Source organism: Microtus ochrogaster, chromosome 1 (genome assembly GCF_000317375.1).
Source record: "Microtus ochrogaster isolate Prairie Vole_2 chromosome 1, MicOch1.0, whole genome shotgun sequence".
In the NCBI taxonomy this organism is placed as follows: domain Eukaryota; kingdom Metazoa; phylum Chordata; class Mammalia; order Rodentia; family Cricetidae; genus Microtus; species Microtus ochrogaster.
In genome coordinates, this window is record NC_022009.1 from 86,920,715 (window position 1) to 86,937,325 (window position 16,611).

At 36.1% G+C, this 16,611-nt stretch overlaps 1 protein-coding gene across 1 annotated transcript in view; it reads right to left on the minus strand.

The window, feature by feature from the left end:
* Naaladl2 (N-acetylated alpha-linked acidic dipeptidase like 2) overlaps positions 1 to 16,611 on the minus strand; it is a 1,189,909-nt gene that overhangs the window by 175,687 nt on the left and 997,611 nt on the right. The window contains exon 12 of the mRNA XM_026789752.1: positions 1,415 to 1,510. Coding sequence (XP_026645553.1) covers positions 1,415 to 1,510 — 96 coding nt within the window. The remainder of the gene's footprint in view (positions 1 to 1,414; positions 1,511 to 16,611) is intronic.

The window sequence follows — 16,611 nt, forward strand, 5'->3', positions numbered from 1 at the left end:
GGCTGAGCAGTCAGGAACAAACAAACTGTCACCTACAGCAAGCATGTATTTATGCTCCAAGGTAAATTCAAGCACTTTTTGTCTCTGGAGGTTTCATCAGGTACGCCATCTTATTGTGTATCTGATATTGATGCAGTTTCAAGCTGCCCTTTCACAAATGCCCTTGATTTCTATAATCAGCAGAGAACAAGAAATACAGAAAAATATTTTATAATTTTACAGTCCTCTAATTCTTAGCTTAAAAATAACAATAATAATTTGGAATAAAAAGATGAAAGTAGTAAAACTGAATTCAGCTAACTAGAGTTGATTGTTAAAGAAAACATGATAAGTATTATGAGCCTAGAAAAAATTTATGCAGATTGTAATTCAAGCTTCACTTAATTTTAGAGATTCAAAAATAAATTTACAGTTCTTAGACCTCAGGAGACAGATCTAGACCCCCCACTCTCTGAATTTTAAGGGTTTTTTTTTTTATGATCAGATGCTGGGGTTGGGTCAGTTTACCACTGTTCCCTTTGTGAAGAATAAAAACAGTTTGTCACATTTTGCTAAGATTTAAAGATGATTAAATTATTCTAGTAAGCATATATAAATATGGATTATTTTAATGGCACTGAAATATCAATATATCCTGCAAAGTCTATCCTGAAGAGGCAGGCTTTGACAGGTTAGATAAATAATTGTAAACGTAAAAATTCATAGAATGCTATTTGATATCAGGAATCATAAATTTATTTCCTCCACAATGGAAAACTTAGTTTTCTTTAAATAATGAAATTATGACTAAAAATACACAGTAGAAATATTCCTTGTAAATGCAGTCCTTCACCTGAGAGAGCAAACCCTTCTTTACTGAAAGTAGAATGTGTAACAGACAGGACAGTAAGGAGGCTCAGAGCAAAGGCATCCATTGCCAAGCCTGACAACCCAAGTTTCATATCCAGCACAACATGGTGGATGGCAAGAAAAAAACTAAAAGTTACCATTATTTCCTCTCCACAAGTACACAATGACACCTATGCATTTCCATATTTCACATACACATGCACACAAATTAAATAATCAGAAGTTCAATAAGTAAACATATTAAAATAAAACTTTGGATGGAAAAGCTAGACAACCTATTTTTATGGTCATCTGAAGTAGCCATGTATTTAAAATAAAAGACAAACAGTTTCATATTAAGAGCAAGCGCTAATTATTTTACTGAGGATTTATATTTTTATAAACCTTTAGTCAAAAGCTATATCTTGAAAGATTTTATCTGTTATCATCTTTACTACTTTAAGAGCATTCTCTTGACTTTTCTTGACATTCTCCTTTCTTCACCTCCCCTGAACAAACATTATCATACACAAACAACAACATAAAAGAACATTTCCTCACTTGTAAGATGCAGAGACACTCTCACCTTAGTAATGGCTTCATGGAGTCTGAAAGATGGATCAACTTCTTCAATTTTGGTTGCGTGTTTAGGAAAAATGGCTTCAGAGAGAAAACTTGGACCCTGTAAAAACAAAAAGAACTCTTCATGATTTTGTTTTTTGAGACTTTCATTGAATTTCCTTTAAAGATGCACAAAGCTTAAAATCACTGTAAGGTTTCTGTTGATTCTGAGATCCAACCAACTGATCTAATCATCCATCCCCAGTGTTTGTAAATGAAAATAAGGAGAACTCTATGACTTTTGACATTTATATACTCACAAAATAGTGTTTCTTGCCAAAAAGATGACTTTTATATTTCTTTCATATTGGCACTATTTATAATTTATATTTACCAATGTTAAGGAGATGTTTTAATGACAAAATTGATATTGAAATTCTCTTTTCTATTTTTACGTTCTGTGTGTTTATGGATGGAAGACTACAGTGCTTTAGATAAACATGACTACCTAGGAAAGCATAGAAAAAGTAAGAGTGTTATAGTATTTTAAACATAATTGTGGTATCATCAAAACAATAATATATAGGTAGAAATCACATATGTCTTTATGGCTTGACTATAAAGTGATTAATCATAGTATTAAAATCTCAGTGTTTGGGTGAATGGAATGAATTAAAAAAATCCAAAAATTTATTTTTATTTATAGTCTAACCAAGGTTTAGGATTTAGGAAGACATAGAATCCTGATTCTGTTTCTATTTACATCAGTGCAGTTGGTGTCATGAATGTGTTATTAATTTTCTTTAAAGCCGTTTTTCTTACTGTGTCAATAAAATCCTGATTTAGGAACCTGGAGGTTAAATCATGCTGAAAAACTTTATGTCAGTTTGTCATAAGGTAATGTCCTCTGAGAGGAGGGAGCCTAAAATATATATAATCAGGAAGTAGACAAGCCTGTAGGACATTTTCTTAAGTAACGATTGATGGGTTATGACCCAAACTATCATGCGTGGTGCCCTCCCTGAGCTTGTGGTCCTGCATTCTAACTGAGCCAGCTATGAAGAGCAATTGTAAACAACACCCACCCCAGCCTCTGTATCAGTTCCTGCCTCCAGGTCCCTGCCGTTACTGCTTTGTTATATGGAACTGTGAGGAAAATAATCGTTTTACTTCCCAAGTTGCTTTTGGTCATGGTGTTTCATCACAGCAATGAAAACCCTAAGACAGCTTGTTACTAGGATAGTGGGGCATTGTTATGACACACCTGACCATGTTTTTGTTTTCCCCTTTAGCAGGGGGCATTATTGTAGAAGAATTCTAGAAATTTGGGCATTGAGTGTTTAGAACAAAGTGAATTGTTCTATTGGAACTTGGAATATAAGTATGTTGAGAACAATGTTGATGATGGAGGCCTGGCTTCTGAAGTTTCAGAGAGATGTTTAAAGTTTTTATTGGGGTCATTTGTTATTTTTGAATTAAGGTTCTATGGTTCTGGTTATTTGGGGTTGAAGAACCAGCTGAGATTAACAAGATGACAGAACTAGTAAAGAAGATGTATTTCAGGGTCAGCCAAGGTTGCACTTTATCCTGGCATCTGAACTTGGTAGTGGAAGGGTCACCCAGGTAATATTAGTACTGAAGGCATGAAGTAAGGGGTCATGGAGAGCAGTTGAGGCTTGGCACTGTGAAAGGCCAGAAGAGGCCATTGGTGAAGGTGCAACTTCAGCAGAAGTTGAACACCTGGGATTACAGGGGTCATAAAGAAAAATTGAGGCAAGGCACCATAAGAACATGTAAGAGAGATTATCGGTGAAAGTGCTGGCCAGTTGCAGCAGAAGAACCCAGCATTCTATAGATGCCAGCGACATGGGATGACCATCAAGGACAGTAGTAGCAATGAAGTAGCACCTGCCTAAGCTTAGAAGACAAAATATGTGTGCTTCAGAGGACAGAACTAGAGAGGTGATCCAAACACTTGGGAGGAGCACAGAAAACTGAGTTGATTCCAGAATTTGGACACTGTGTAATTTACATTGGTTTTGCCTTGACCTGATTGAGATTATACACCCATTTTTCCCTCTTTAAGTAAAAAAGTATTTAACCTAATTTTTATTTTTGCGAGACACATTTGAGAGATTTTAAACTTTTAAAAAATATTTTGAATTTTTAAAAATATTGCAAATTTAAAGGGACTAAAATTTTAATGTGTTTAAATTAGTAAAGACTGTGGGACTGTTAAAGTTATTAATGTTTTTAATGTGTGGATTTTTTTATCTTTTGGTATTTTTAAACAGGGTTTTTTTTTTGTGTAGTCCTGGCTGTCCTGCATCTTGCTCTGTAGACCAAACTGACCTCAGATTCACAGAGATCCCTCTGCCTCTGCAAGATAGCTTAAGAATGAATGAGAAAGGAAAAGTGGGGCTTAACAGTGACGTGTTATGTGTCAGGTTGACATGGAGTAAATGATGCTGTATAGTTTTATACCAAATTGAAACAAGCTAAAATCTGAGAGGAGGAAACCCCATTTAAAAAAAAAATGACTTCATAAGGTCAGGCTGCAAGCAAGCCTGTCGGTACCTCCTTAATGAGTGATTTAAGGAGATGGCCCTGCCCAATGTGGGTAGTGCCATTCCTGAGTTGGTGGTCATGGGTTCTATGAGAAACTAGGCTGAGCAAGCTATGTGGAGCAAGCCAGAAAGCAGTACTCCCCCATGGCCTCATCTTCAGTTCCTGCCTCAAGGTTCCTACCTTGAGTTGCTGCCCTTACTTCTTTGTTATATGAACCCATGAGCAAATAATCCCTTTTCCTCCCAAGTTGCTTTTGTTCATGGTTTTTGTTACATCAAAAGTAACCCTAAGTAGGATATTCATTTTATAGAAAACAGAAAAATTGGGGCAAGATCTATGTAAGTATGCAGGTAGATAGATGGGTAGACAGACAGACATACAGACAGATAGACAGATAGATAAGTAGATGAGAGTTAAAGACATAATATAGAAATAGACTAATAATTACCCTAAAAACAGGTTTTTAAAATGTATATCTATAATGATTGTAGAAAAGTAATGATCCAAATTTCTGCAGCTATTTCTGTTCTTAATTGAAGCAGTCTGTCTTGAAAGAGGGAGAAAAAGTAATGAGTAGCTGAATATTTCTTATCCTGCCTGGTTCCACAACCATATTTATTAATTACAGACTATTTGGCCTACTATCTCAGGCTTATTATTGACTAACTCTTAAAACTTAAATTTCGAATAGTCTATTTTTTCATGAGACTCATGGCTTGTTACCTCATATCTTGCTTCTCTGGAGTGTGCTCGTGTCTTCTGACTCTGCCTACTTTTTTCCTTTATCGGTGCTTGGATTGCCCATCTGGCTCTATTCTGCCAGGGTATTGGCCAAATCAGCTTCTTTATTAATTAACGGTAATAAACCATTTCACATCACATAGAAGGGAATCGCACATCGGTAGTGAGATTCAGGAACCGTATGTAGGGTGGAATGCTATGCTATGGCCTCTATGGCTTTGGAGTTGACTAGACTGGGGCAACAGGTGATGAAGAAATGACGGACATACAGAGAAAAGCTGGGGAAAGGTGGGATATATATACTCTAATAAAGAGCCACCAATAGAAGCTGGAAACCCAGCATGTTCACTGCAACTAGCATAGAGATAAATCTGAAACTAAATTAGTGCAAGCACAATGATTCATGTGTTGTATTTATTACAATTTAACAATTTATTTTTCTTCCTCTTTCCGTTTCTCATTCCTTCTCCACCTTACTTGTCTCCCTCCTACAAATAATCCCCTTTGTGCTTTCATGTCTCTCTTTCTTTCCAAAATCAAAGACTAAGATACTTTTCTCTATTTTTTCCCTTTATCTTTCTGTGCCTTACTCTCTCCCTCCCATATCTCTCCTCCCGCCCCCTCTCTCTTTTCTCCACTCTCTCCTTCATACACAAACATACATATATAACATGTATACCTTCATCGGTAACAGTAAATGCAATATTTACCTTTTTGAGTGAGTGAACCTGGCTTATTTTACTCAGTGTGATGATTTCTATTTCCATTAATTGTACAGCAAATTATTTCATTTTATTATTTATGGCCAAATACAGCTCTATTGTGTATATACGACCATTTCTTTAAACATTCTTGATAAGCATGTAGACTAGTTCCATATACTGGCCATTATGAGTAGAAAAGTGAAGGGGAATGTGCCAGATGAAAGGAAGTGCGAATAAAGTAATCTCACACTAGGTCTGAATAGGGAATAATAAGGTTGTTTTGTTTTGGTTTGGTTTGGAGAATTAACAGATCACAATGGGGAATAGGAACAGAATCCAGCATCCAGATATGAGAGCAGAGAGAAAGAGAGAGAGAGAGAGTGGCAGGCACACACCTTTCGATACCCAAAGCCACGTTCAACCTGGTCCAGCCTCTCAAAGGTCATTGGCTGAAGGGGGTTGCCCATTACCTCTCTATTTTGTCTAAATAAGATAGTTTTAACCCATTATAAAACTATGTACACTAAGAACAGATATCAAGTATGAAAATTAGAATTATAACCAGTTAGTATGAACAATATTAAGCAAAAAATATGGTATATGTTTTAATAACTATTTTATCCTAAGCAAAAAAAAACCATATGTTAAATGTTTTAATAACTATTTTATCCTAAGTAGTTTAAGTCTTATATTAGAAATGGCTTGGGTAAGTCATGAGAGGAAAACATTATGTTTATCTAATCTTCAGCCCTATTGAGGACCTGAGAAGGGAAATCATACTACTTGAGTAGGCAGGAAATACAATCAAGCAACTTTCAAAATGTGCAGTAGATGACAGAGACAATTGGATACCTGGGCAATCATCCACAATCTCATTTGCAATGTTCAGCAAGCAACATTGGTTGAGGCCTGACCTTACATTAACATAGGTTAAGGCAGACCATTTTTAGAGACAAAATAAATTTTCAAACCATCTTACCCTGTCTTGGCAAGGTTTGGCAGGGTTGTTTGGTTGGTTGGTTGGTTGGGTTTGTATTTTGTTTTTCCAGTCCAGACATTGTACATTTTGTCAGTGGTCAAGGCTTGGGCAGTTTTTTGTTCAAAGACCAATTTTATCAAGAAGAAAACAAGCTTTACGTGGAGTGTTTTTGGTACTCAACATTTTTTGGGGGGAATAGATCAGTGTTGCCAGGAGCAATCCTGTCTCATGTCAACAAAACCCTAAGTTATTTAAATGTCATATTTTACAGTTTTTTTGAAGTGGTTGCAGATTACCTATTTATGCAGAATGAAATCTCTATCTAAAGAAGCTGATTAGTCTAACTATAAGTATGACAAACATGGATGAAAATGATCTATAATATTTAATCCTGTATAGCATATATAATGATATACATAACTATATCATTAAAATAGCTAAAACTTGCCAGCGATCTTTATGCAATTCATTGAACATCTCAGTCTAAGTGTGAATGTTCATAGCTTTCGATGAAAATATGACCATCTTTTCCCATCAGAAAATTGATATTAGCATCTAACAAACAAAAAGCATATAAAAACATCCTGTAAGGAAGAAATGGGTATTCAGATAAAGGATGTATTAACCATTATCTCTGATTAAAACCTCATTTTTATTTATAACCAAAGGCTAAAGTTCTGAACTTTAAATTACCAGACACATGCCTTTGTACAATAAATTATGTATATAATTTTGCTTTTCAAAATACATTACTCTTAAAGTTTGAAAACAGTTTCATAGGTAGCGTTATATTTGAGGGAACAAGTCATATTTCCTGGTGTTCTTTGAAGAAGGAATATACTGATGTGTTTATGAGGGGGTGAAAGGGTCATTTGCTAAGACATAAAACAACAAGAATACTTTAGCAGTGAGCAGAAATAGAACTCATGGGTTCAGTTCTGTGCACTGAACAAGGATGGCTGTCCAGGATTCTGTCCTATTTCTCCTCTCATCAGCCTCAGTCTGCTTCCATAAAAAGCACTACAAACAATTTTATGGCTATAATCAAAGACTCCTTCCTCAGAAAAATAAAATTGAATCCAAAAATCCTGCATTCATTTCCTTCATTGCAATATTCTCTCTGTAATCAAGAAGATATACATCAATACATAAATTTAATATGTGGAATTATAGCATTATAGCCTTTGAATGACACTGACATTCATTATCTTTTGGATAGAGGGAAGGGTCATTATAGCCATAATTTTTGAAACATAATGTTCTCATTGTTCCTCAATATACAGAAGACATGAGATAATGCTGAGTTTAAATAAAAGAGTAACCATTTAAGGGTCAAATGTTGAACAATATTGGTACATTATTTCCTGAATACTCTCAGGTTTTTTTCATTTTAATTATATTTCCAGGTTCTAGAAAATTCTATACATAATACTGGAATAATTGAAACACTCAGCCTACTTTTATAGGTTAAGTCCTATAGATTTAGTATTCTAATTTAATTCTAGGAATGGCATTAGAATTTTAATTCAACTTAAATATGTGAAATAAAGAATAGGCTATTCAAATAACTACATTTTCTCACAAAGTCATACAACACAATCCTAGAGAGCTGGTGTGTGTTGCATGGCTCTGTGCATACTTGATAAACATTTTGAACTTTTTGAATTTTTTTGAGATCAAATGAAATTATATATAAAATCTCAGTGGAAAATCAGAGTGGGGTGAAGATGCTGCTGTGTAGTGAACTGAGAATCATAAACAGTGACTCTGAAGCCGCTCCGTGCTGCTACCTACTATGACTATGCTGCCAGAAGGTGATGACTTCTGTATTTCCACATGATTAGGATTCTCTGGGAAAATCATACGGGAACTTTGACTAAAGGATAATCTTAGAAATTTTTTGAAGAATGAATAGAAGTGAAAGAAACTGAAGATTATTTTATTCCTAAGAATTTGTCATTATATTCCAAAGGGGCATTAGTTCCAGAGTCCTGAAAACTGACATAACAGCACATTACCAATATCACACAGCTTAAATAACATTGTGTTTCAAAGAAGAGTCACAGGCCTAGCCCTTCTTCCCTAAAAGGAATAACTTTTACATGATCTTAAAACTTGAAAAAATCCAATTAAACCGATTGAGTTTTGTATCGTGTACTGGGTTGATAAAATACTTCCATAGAAGTATACTTTATATTTATACTTTATATTTAGACTCTTTCAAGATTATCTCTCATATCTGACTGCCTTTCCTCATCTCTAATCATGGACATGTTACTTTTTATGGAAGTGTTATTGATTACATCTAGGAATTGTCACGCGAACTGCAAGCACACTACCAAAGCACTGCCTCTCCAGTCTCTTGTCTATGAACCTCCCCACAACCTCCTCAGCCCTCTATAGGGCCTCTGAAGCATGAATAATAAAAACTCAGAGTCAGAAATTGGGGTTCAATCTGAAGATTTGAAAAGCAAAATAGCCAGCTACTGGCTCTTATCTTGACCTCGGTACTAAATTGCAATCCTGCCCCCAGAAATCAGAATGAGAATGTGTCTAAAAGCTGTCTCTTCTCATTTTATAATCCTCTGTAGGACTGAAATTAAAGGCGTGCAACAATGGGATTAAAAGCATGCACTGCCTGGTCTCTAAGGCAGATAGTGTGGCTACTAGTGTTAAAGAGTTGATGCATGTGCTGAGAATGTTAGATCTAAGTGGTGCTCTGAACCAGCGGAAGAAACATTTTCAACTCGGGCAATTCTTTAAAATAGGAGACTATAGCCTTTGGGAGCATAATTATTCATAAAGCATTATAATTTATCCTGAAAAAAAGGTGTGGTTATTGAGATACAGGGCCTGAAAGTATATTTCTCTCCTTAATCTCTTTTCTTTACAGAGGTCAACAGCCAATGGCTAGTTTGAAGCTTCTCCTCCCCAGATGCCTAAGACAGGAACTAGCATACAACAAATTCTTGTTTCCAAAGACTTGAAAATTTGGGTAAAAGGAAGAAGACTTTGCCCAAGCCAGGCACGATCAATCTGTCCTGTTGCAGTAGCACAGGGGTTATTAAAATTTAATAAGAGAGAATGGATTGTGGGACCATATTTCATATAAAATAATTTACAGGCAGGCTTCCTGGCCACTAGGCAGCTGCAATCCTGCCAAACCAGCAAGTTAGCCAACTAACAAAGGCGAGGATGAATTGTTCCTTCTCCTTTGTTAAAAATGTAGATCTGCTCTTTGGACTGGAGAGGGAGGGGGAGAGGAGTGGGGGTAGAGGAAGAGGAGTGGGAGGAGGGGGAGGGAAATGGGAGGCTGAGAGGAGGCAGAATTTTTTTTCAATAAAAAAAATAATAAGAAGAAGAAAAAAGAAAAAAAAAATGTAGATCGCCTGGGGAGAGGTGTTTTCTAAAGCTGGTGACTAAGTTGCAGGTGTTTCCCTAGCCCCGTGTCCCCTGGAAAGAGAATATTAATGAAGACCCACCTTGGTTTACCTGGGGGATAAAAGGTGTTTTATATAATAAATGCAGGTAGATCTTCAGGATGAAGGAAGCCTGAGATGCCCTTCTGTGATGAATGTGTGAACTGTGTCTCGCTATTTTCTCACATCTCCATACTGGTCAAGTTAGGGAAAGTAGATATCTATGTTGGGGCCTATGGGCTCTGACACATGTCATTGTGGTAACTGGTATTGAAGGTGTGTGTTACCATTACCTGATCTCTAAGGCTAACCAGTGGGGCTGTTTTACTCTCATATCTTCAGACAGGCTTTATTTGTATTAAAATACAATTGAAATACTACTACATTTCCCTTTTTCTCTAATATAAAAAGGAAGGCTATAACTAATGTAAGAAAACTATATACAATAAGTACAATGACTACATACAATATATGCCAGCAATAAATACATCAACAATGTCTAGTCCATTTGCATTTGACAAATTCAGAGAAAATATTCTGTTCTGTCGTAGTGAGTCCAAAGTCTTATACGTAATTTACTTGCTTTCTATGTCTGGTAAACTATACCTATAGCTATCTAATCTTCAACTCCTTCAGAGACCCAAGAAAGAAATAAGAAATAATTGAATAAGCAGAAAGTGCAAGCAAACGACTTCCAAAAACTGTAAGTAGTGCAGAAACAGCTGGTTGTCTGGACAATCACCCAAAATTCCTCTGCAGTGTTGGGTCATCCATCTTTGACCTATAAGCTTAGCATATCCGATAGACTTTTCTGTGAAGCAGGATATTTTGTGTCCTGCTTGTCTAATTAGGACAACATACTGTCAACCACGGCAGGTGCATTTTCTGGCCCAGTGACCTACTTTTGCCACAAAGAAAGTAAACTCCATGTGGAGTTTCTCTGATGCCCATGATATTTTCTGAAGTAGATTGGTGCCTCCAGAAACAGACATGTCTCATTGTCATAAAAAAGAAAACCTGTGTTATTAAAACATCTTAAATGCCATTTTCTGTAGATCTCTGAACTTCTTGAAGATGACCTATCTTAAATATACCTTTGTTTGACCTTGAAAACATACCAAATGTGACTACAAGTTTGATTATACTAGGTGGTTAATTACTAACATATATTTCATTATTATCCTAAGAACTTGGTAATAATCATTTTCAAGGACTAGACATTTGCATTACATTGTTAAATGAGTTATATAGGTACAATACTTTGAACAAAAGTAGAAATATATATGTATATAGTATGTTCTAACAAAATTAATTTCAAATTTTTATCAATATACAAAATCTGTATACAATATACAAAATCTAATCCAATGTAAAACATTCAAAACTGGTAGTTGCTTTTTAAAAGGTTTAATAATCTACATTTTTATCTTATCATATCTATAATCTTCCTTTTTCTTTTCACAGTAAATTCAATAATCTATCCTTTTATCCTATCATTTCTATAACCCCCTTTTATTCTTTTCAAAACAAGATTCTATGTATATCCCCTTTTTATTCTTTTCAAAACAAGAACCTTGAATCTAATTTCCTTTGTTTAGCTTTTTTTTTCCCTAACCATTACCAATAATAACTTGTAACCAACACTCTAAACAAAACAAACATCCATTATCTACTTTTTGGGAATATGGCTATAGCTTTCTAGGCTACTTCCTGCTTATCAGGGACACTGATAATCTTATGGGTATCAAAAGAAAATTTAGGATTATGGTTAATTCCATACTAGAGTATTCTGTGAGGCTGAATCATCTCATTCAGCAGGCATGAAGCTGTTCTGGATGAAGAACTCAGAGAAAACTGCAACAGAAGTGCTCTAAAATGTTGGATCATCCTGGCCTATTGCTCATATTGGAGATTTTTCATGGGGTCTTCCTCAATCAAAACTTATTTTTTTAACCAAAAATGAATCCACATACTCTCATTTTCTGTGGAAATAGAAGCAAAATTTCTTCTCCAAAGTAACATATTTTTTGACTTAAATTTGAAGTTAAGGCATTTTCAAAATATATAGGTTAGATTAATCCAGCAGCATTTATAATCAAATATCTTTTAGCAGTTGTTACTCCTTTTTCAACAGTCAAACAGTTAAAAACAACACAATAATACAGTATCAAAGGTTCTTGGTGTATTTTTCATCTTTACGTGGCTTTAACTTTTTAAACTCTATTTCTTTTATTTTTATTTTTTTTGTTTTTGAGACTCAGTTTCTCTGTGTATCTTTGTCTGTCCTGGAACTCATTCTGTAGACCAGGCTGGCATTGAACTCACAGAGATCTGCCAACCTCTGCCTCCCAAGTGCTGGGATTAAACACGTGCGCCCCAACACCTGACTATTCTATTTCATCTTTTTAAAGGACATTCTCTATCCTTTTTCTTTTCTCTCCCAAGCCTATGTTTATTTTTAAATACACTGTAAACCATTTTGAAGTTTCTTTTTTTTTGTTCTGAAACTGTCTTTATATTTTTTTTTTCTTACCACGTGAGTCTTTAATTTGCCAAACAATAGGCCTAGGATTAAAGCTGTGACTTTGGCGGATGGCTCTGCCTATTCCTTATCTTCCTGAGACTGGTTTCATGGTGGAGGTACAGGCAGGAGCCACACTTATTACCACAACTCTGTGAAGTTTCAAGGTCCCTGTCACCACCAAGAAACATGCCTTTCACTGCTCATAAACAACTAGGTTTGGATCCGGCTCTGGCCTGTGCCAGTGGCTAAAATTCCTCAGGCAAACTGTTTTTTCATAAATTCGTGCTCCAAAAGTTGGGTGCCAATTAAAGCACAAATAGTAAAAACTCAGAATCAGAGATTAGGGTTCAATCTGAAGATCCAAAGAGCAAAACAACCAGCACTGGCTCTTACCTTGACCTCAGTACTAAATGGCAATCCTGCCTCCAGGAATTTCAGTGAGAATGTGTCTGAGAGCTGTCTCCTCCTGTTTTATAATCCTCTCTGTACTGGGATTAAAGGCATGTACCACTCAGTTTCTGTGGCAGCTAGTGTGGCCACAGGGATTAAGGGTGTGTGTTATTGTAGCTTCTGGGATTAAAGTGTGTTTTGCAATGGTCTGTAAGGATCTGTAATGACCTTTAATGATCTGTTAATGACTTTTAACACTGAGAAGTGGAGCTGTTTCACTCTCAGATCTTCAGGCAGGCTGTATGTATTAAAATACAATTTAAATGCTACTACCTACACAGCCCATTTATCTAGAGGACCTCCCCATTAACTCCCTAGCTTTCTTATCTATGTGACTTTCTCAACACCTCCCAAGCCTTTATCTACATGATTTCCCCACCACCTACACAACCCTCTTATCTATATGACTTATCCACTATCTCTCCAGTCCTCTTATCTGTAGGATCTCCTTGCTACCTCCTCAGCCCTCTTATCTATATGACTTCCCCCCCACTACCTCACCTCCTCAGCCCTCTTATCTATATGACTTCCCCACTACCTTCCTGGTTCTCTTATCCACAGGACCTCCTTACAACCACCACAGCCCTACTATGTACAGGAATCCCCACTACCTCTCCAGCCCTCTAATCTCTAGAACCTCCCCACATATTCCCCAGCCATTTTATCTACAATATCTCCTCACCAGCTCCCTAGGTGTCTTATCTCCAGGACCTACCAACTACTTTCCCAGTCTCTTATCTGTAGAATATCTCCACTACCTTCCCCTGCCCTCTTATCTATAGGACCTCCCACTACCTTCCCAGCATTCCTCATTTCAGGAACTTCCTACTACACCCCCAGTTCCTTCTTTGCTTTGTATTTTATTACAGCATCTGGGTAAATTCCTGCTTCAGCCCATGTTGGTTGTAAGTCTATGATTCTCCCTGCTTCTAGTCCTGAGCTCTATATTTACCCTAACCATAGTACACACCATGCACTAGTAATAAGGATTCCATGTCTATTTTGTTCCTACTTCACATTTTCTCAGACAGAATCTCAGCCTATAGCCTGACCAGCCTAAAACATTCATTATTCCTTCCTCACTCTCTTAGTGATGGGGTTGCTGTGCTCACTGTCAATTGATGGAGGAATCTGATCCATCACAATATGTATGGAAAAAAGAAAACACCAACTCAGACTGAGTTTTCATAAATCAAGGTGCATTATAACCAAAGAACTGTTCTTTTACCTGCAGGTAACAGTGTTACCTGTTTTTTTTTTTTTTTTGATATTTCAGCATTTTTTATTTTAACAAACTTTGAGAATATATTAGAGTTTTGTTCTTTGTCTGTTTTGTCAGGCATTCTAACTGAATATGTTTGGATCTACTAATGTATGTCAGTACTGGTGCTTTCTTTTCTTAAATTCATTTAATTGTCTCTAAACTTGAAATATGAAAAGTTCTCCAGGACCATGTATGGAATGTCTAGAGATGAAAACAATAATTCTGACGACTTTCTTAAAGATCTTCATGATTCCTTACACTTATATCAAAGCTAAAGTTTCATCCTTGGTCATCTGAGTCATATATACAGTTTTAAACAACCCCAAGTGAATGTGTAACTATACTGAATGAGTAGTATATCCTTAGAAAGTTCATAGGCAATTTCATAATTTCAAAACTATAAAAATAAGCAAACAACTTTACACAGCCTTTTCTACTGAAGCAATAACTGCATGGCCATATCTTTAGGTAATATAGATTGGATGGTTAGTAAGCAACTCAATGTAATTTATAATATATATATGCTAATTACTATTTAGAAGGTCAGTTCACCCCAACACTTAAATATAATGCAACTGCACAAAGATGTCTTCTTACTTAAGCCATGGTGCTTAACATTTAAAGTATTGTCTCATCTAAAAATAAACATGAAGAGCCAGTCTGATAACTTAGTAAGTGGCTTTTCACCAATCCTGGTGACCTGAATTTAATCACTGGAATCTATGTGGCAAAATGAGAGAATCAATTCCCACAGGTGGCATTTATGCATAAACATCCCATCCACACAGACATTAAATAATAAATAAATTTAATTTATAAATTAAATATTAAACATACTTAATTTTAGAGATCTTAACATGGCTATTTCCTCTGAATAAAATATTAAGGGAGAATGTGGTGCACTGCACAGCTCTGGAGTAAAAAAAGGCGTCTCTACATCACAGGTATTTGAAAAGGTAAAGTATCTGTACTTATGTGTTCCTACATATACATGAGATTATGTCAGGCTGTGTGTATGACTGTATGTAACACAATAATAAAAACCCAGAGACAGATATTGGGGTTCAACCTGAAAATCAGAAAAGCAAAGCAGCCAAGCCTCTAGAGATCACTTACCTCTACGAAATCTTCAAATTGAAAGAGAGAAAGTTCCTGTCTTATCTTGCCTTGTATTCCTCTCTAGCGCTGGGATTAAAGGAGTGCACCTCCACTGCCCAGCCCCTGTAGCTAATCAATGTGGCTGCTGGGATTAAAGCTGTGTGTCACCACTGCCTCACTTGTATGGCTGACTAGCATGACTGTTTTGCATTCTAGTTTTCAGGCAAGCTTATTTATTAAAATACAAATGAAATATCACTACACAAAACATACAGGGAAAACCAAATTTTTGTATTATGAGTAACACTCAATGCTGCAAAACACACAAGTGTTAGTTCAATTAATTTCAATAAATCCCCTTGAAGTCAATATTATCCCCATTTAAAGGTAAATGTGACAAAACAAATTTAAATATAAACAATAAACTAGAGACTGAACCTAAAAACTCTGTATTCTTAAATATTGTAAAATACATTTCAACCCTGCCCCTTAGAGGGGAAGTGGACAACAACTCCAATCCTATCCCAGAAGCTATCTCCAGTTGACACCTGCTTGTAAGGAAAAATAGTTTTCTCTTATATTTTTGGTTGTAATCCTAGGCTTTAAAGCTGAGCCACCTCACCATACCCTATTGGGGACTGTGGCCCCCCCAACCCTGAATTTCCGGTGACCTTCTGCCTGCCAAAGTAAACTTGTTTTCCTGTGCTTACAGCTGCTCTGAGCAAACAACTTATTTTGCAGCTGCTCTGAGCACAAGACCCTCAGGAGTTCCTGATGGCAGAAGAGTGGTTTCTCTTGAGGTTGCAGCTGAGAGTTAGGGCATGGACATTAGTCAAGGAGACCCTATCTATATAAGATGCCGTGGAACATAATAAAGAAAGCATTCTTGGGACATTCTTGAGGCATTCTTGGCACCCATGTCTCTGTGTGTCTGTGTGTATGTGTTTCAATCTCCAGACCTTGCCCAAGTCACAAACTGTACCTACCATAGCATGTAGCACATAGAGTAGGCGTTGCCCTACAATACCCAACTTTAAATCTAAATTTTTAACATTATTATATTTTTTAAAAGAACTGTCTCTTTTTCAGTCATTTAATTGAACCCATTTCTCATGTTGCTACAAAAACTTCAAGGAGGTTGAGAGGAAGGCTGCTTTTCCAGTTTACCTGGGACTGGATTACTAGTAGCAACATGCTAGCTCAGAACTATTCAAAACTACAGGGCCAGAAGAGAAGCACATACAAATGAAGGCAAACACATATGTGCATGAAAATAAATGGTTCTTTTTTAAGAAATGTTTTCTGAATAAAATTTTAGTTTGGGAATAAAAATGCTGATTTTTAAGGCTACATGTTATCAAACTGATCAACAGAAAACTTGCGTCAATTTATGAAATAAATACTTCTACATGTCTTTAATAGTACAAAAAGGAAAGAAAGAAAGAAAGAAAGAAAGAAAGAAAGAAAGAAAGAAA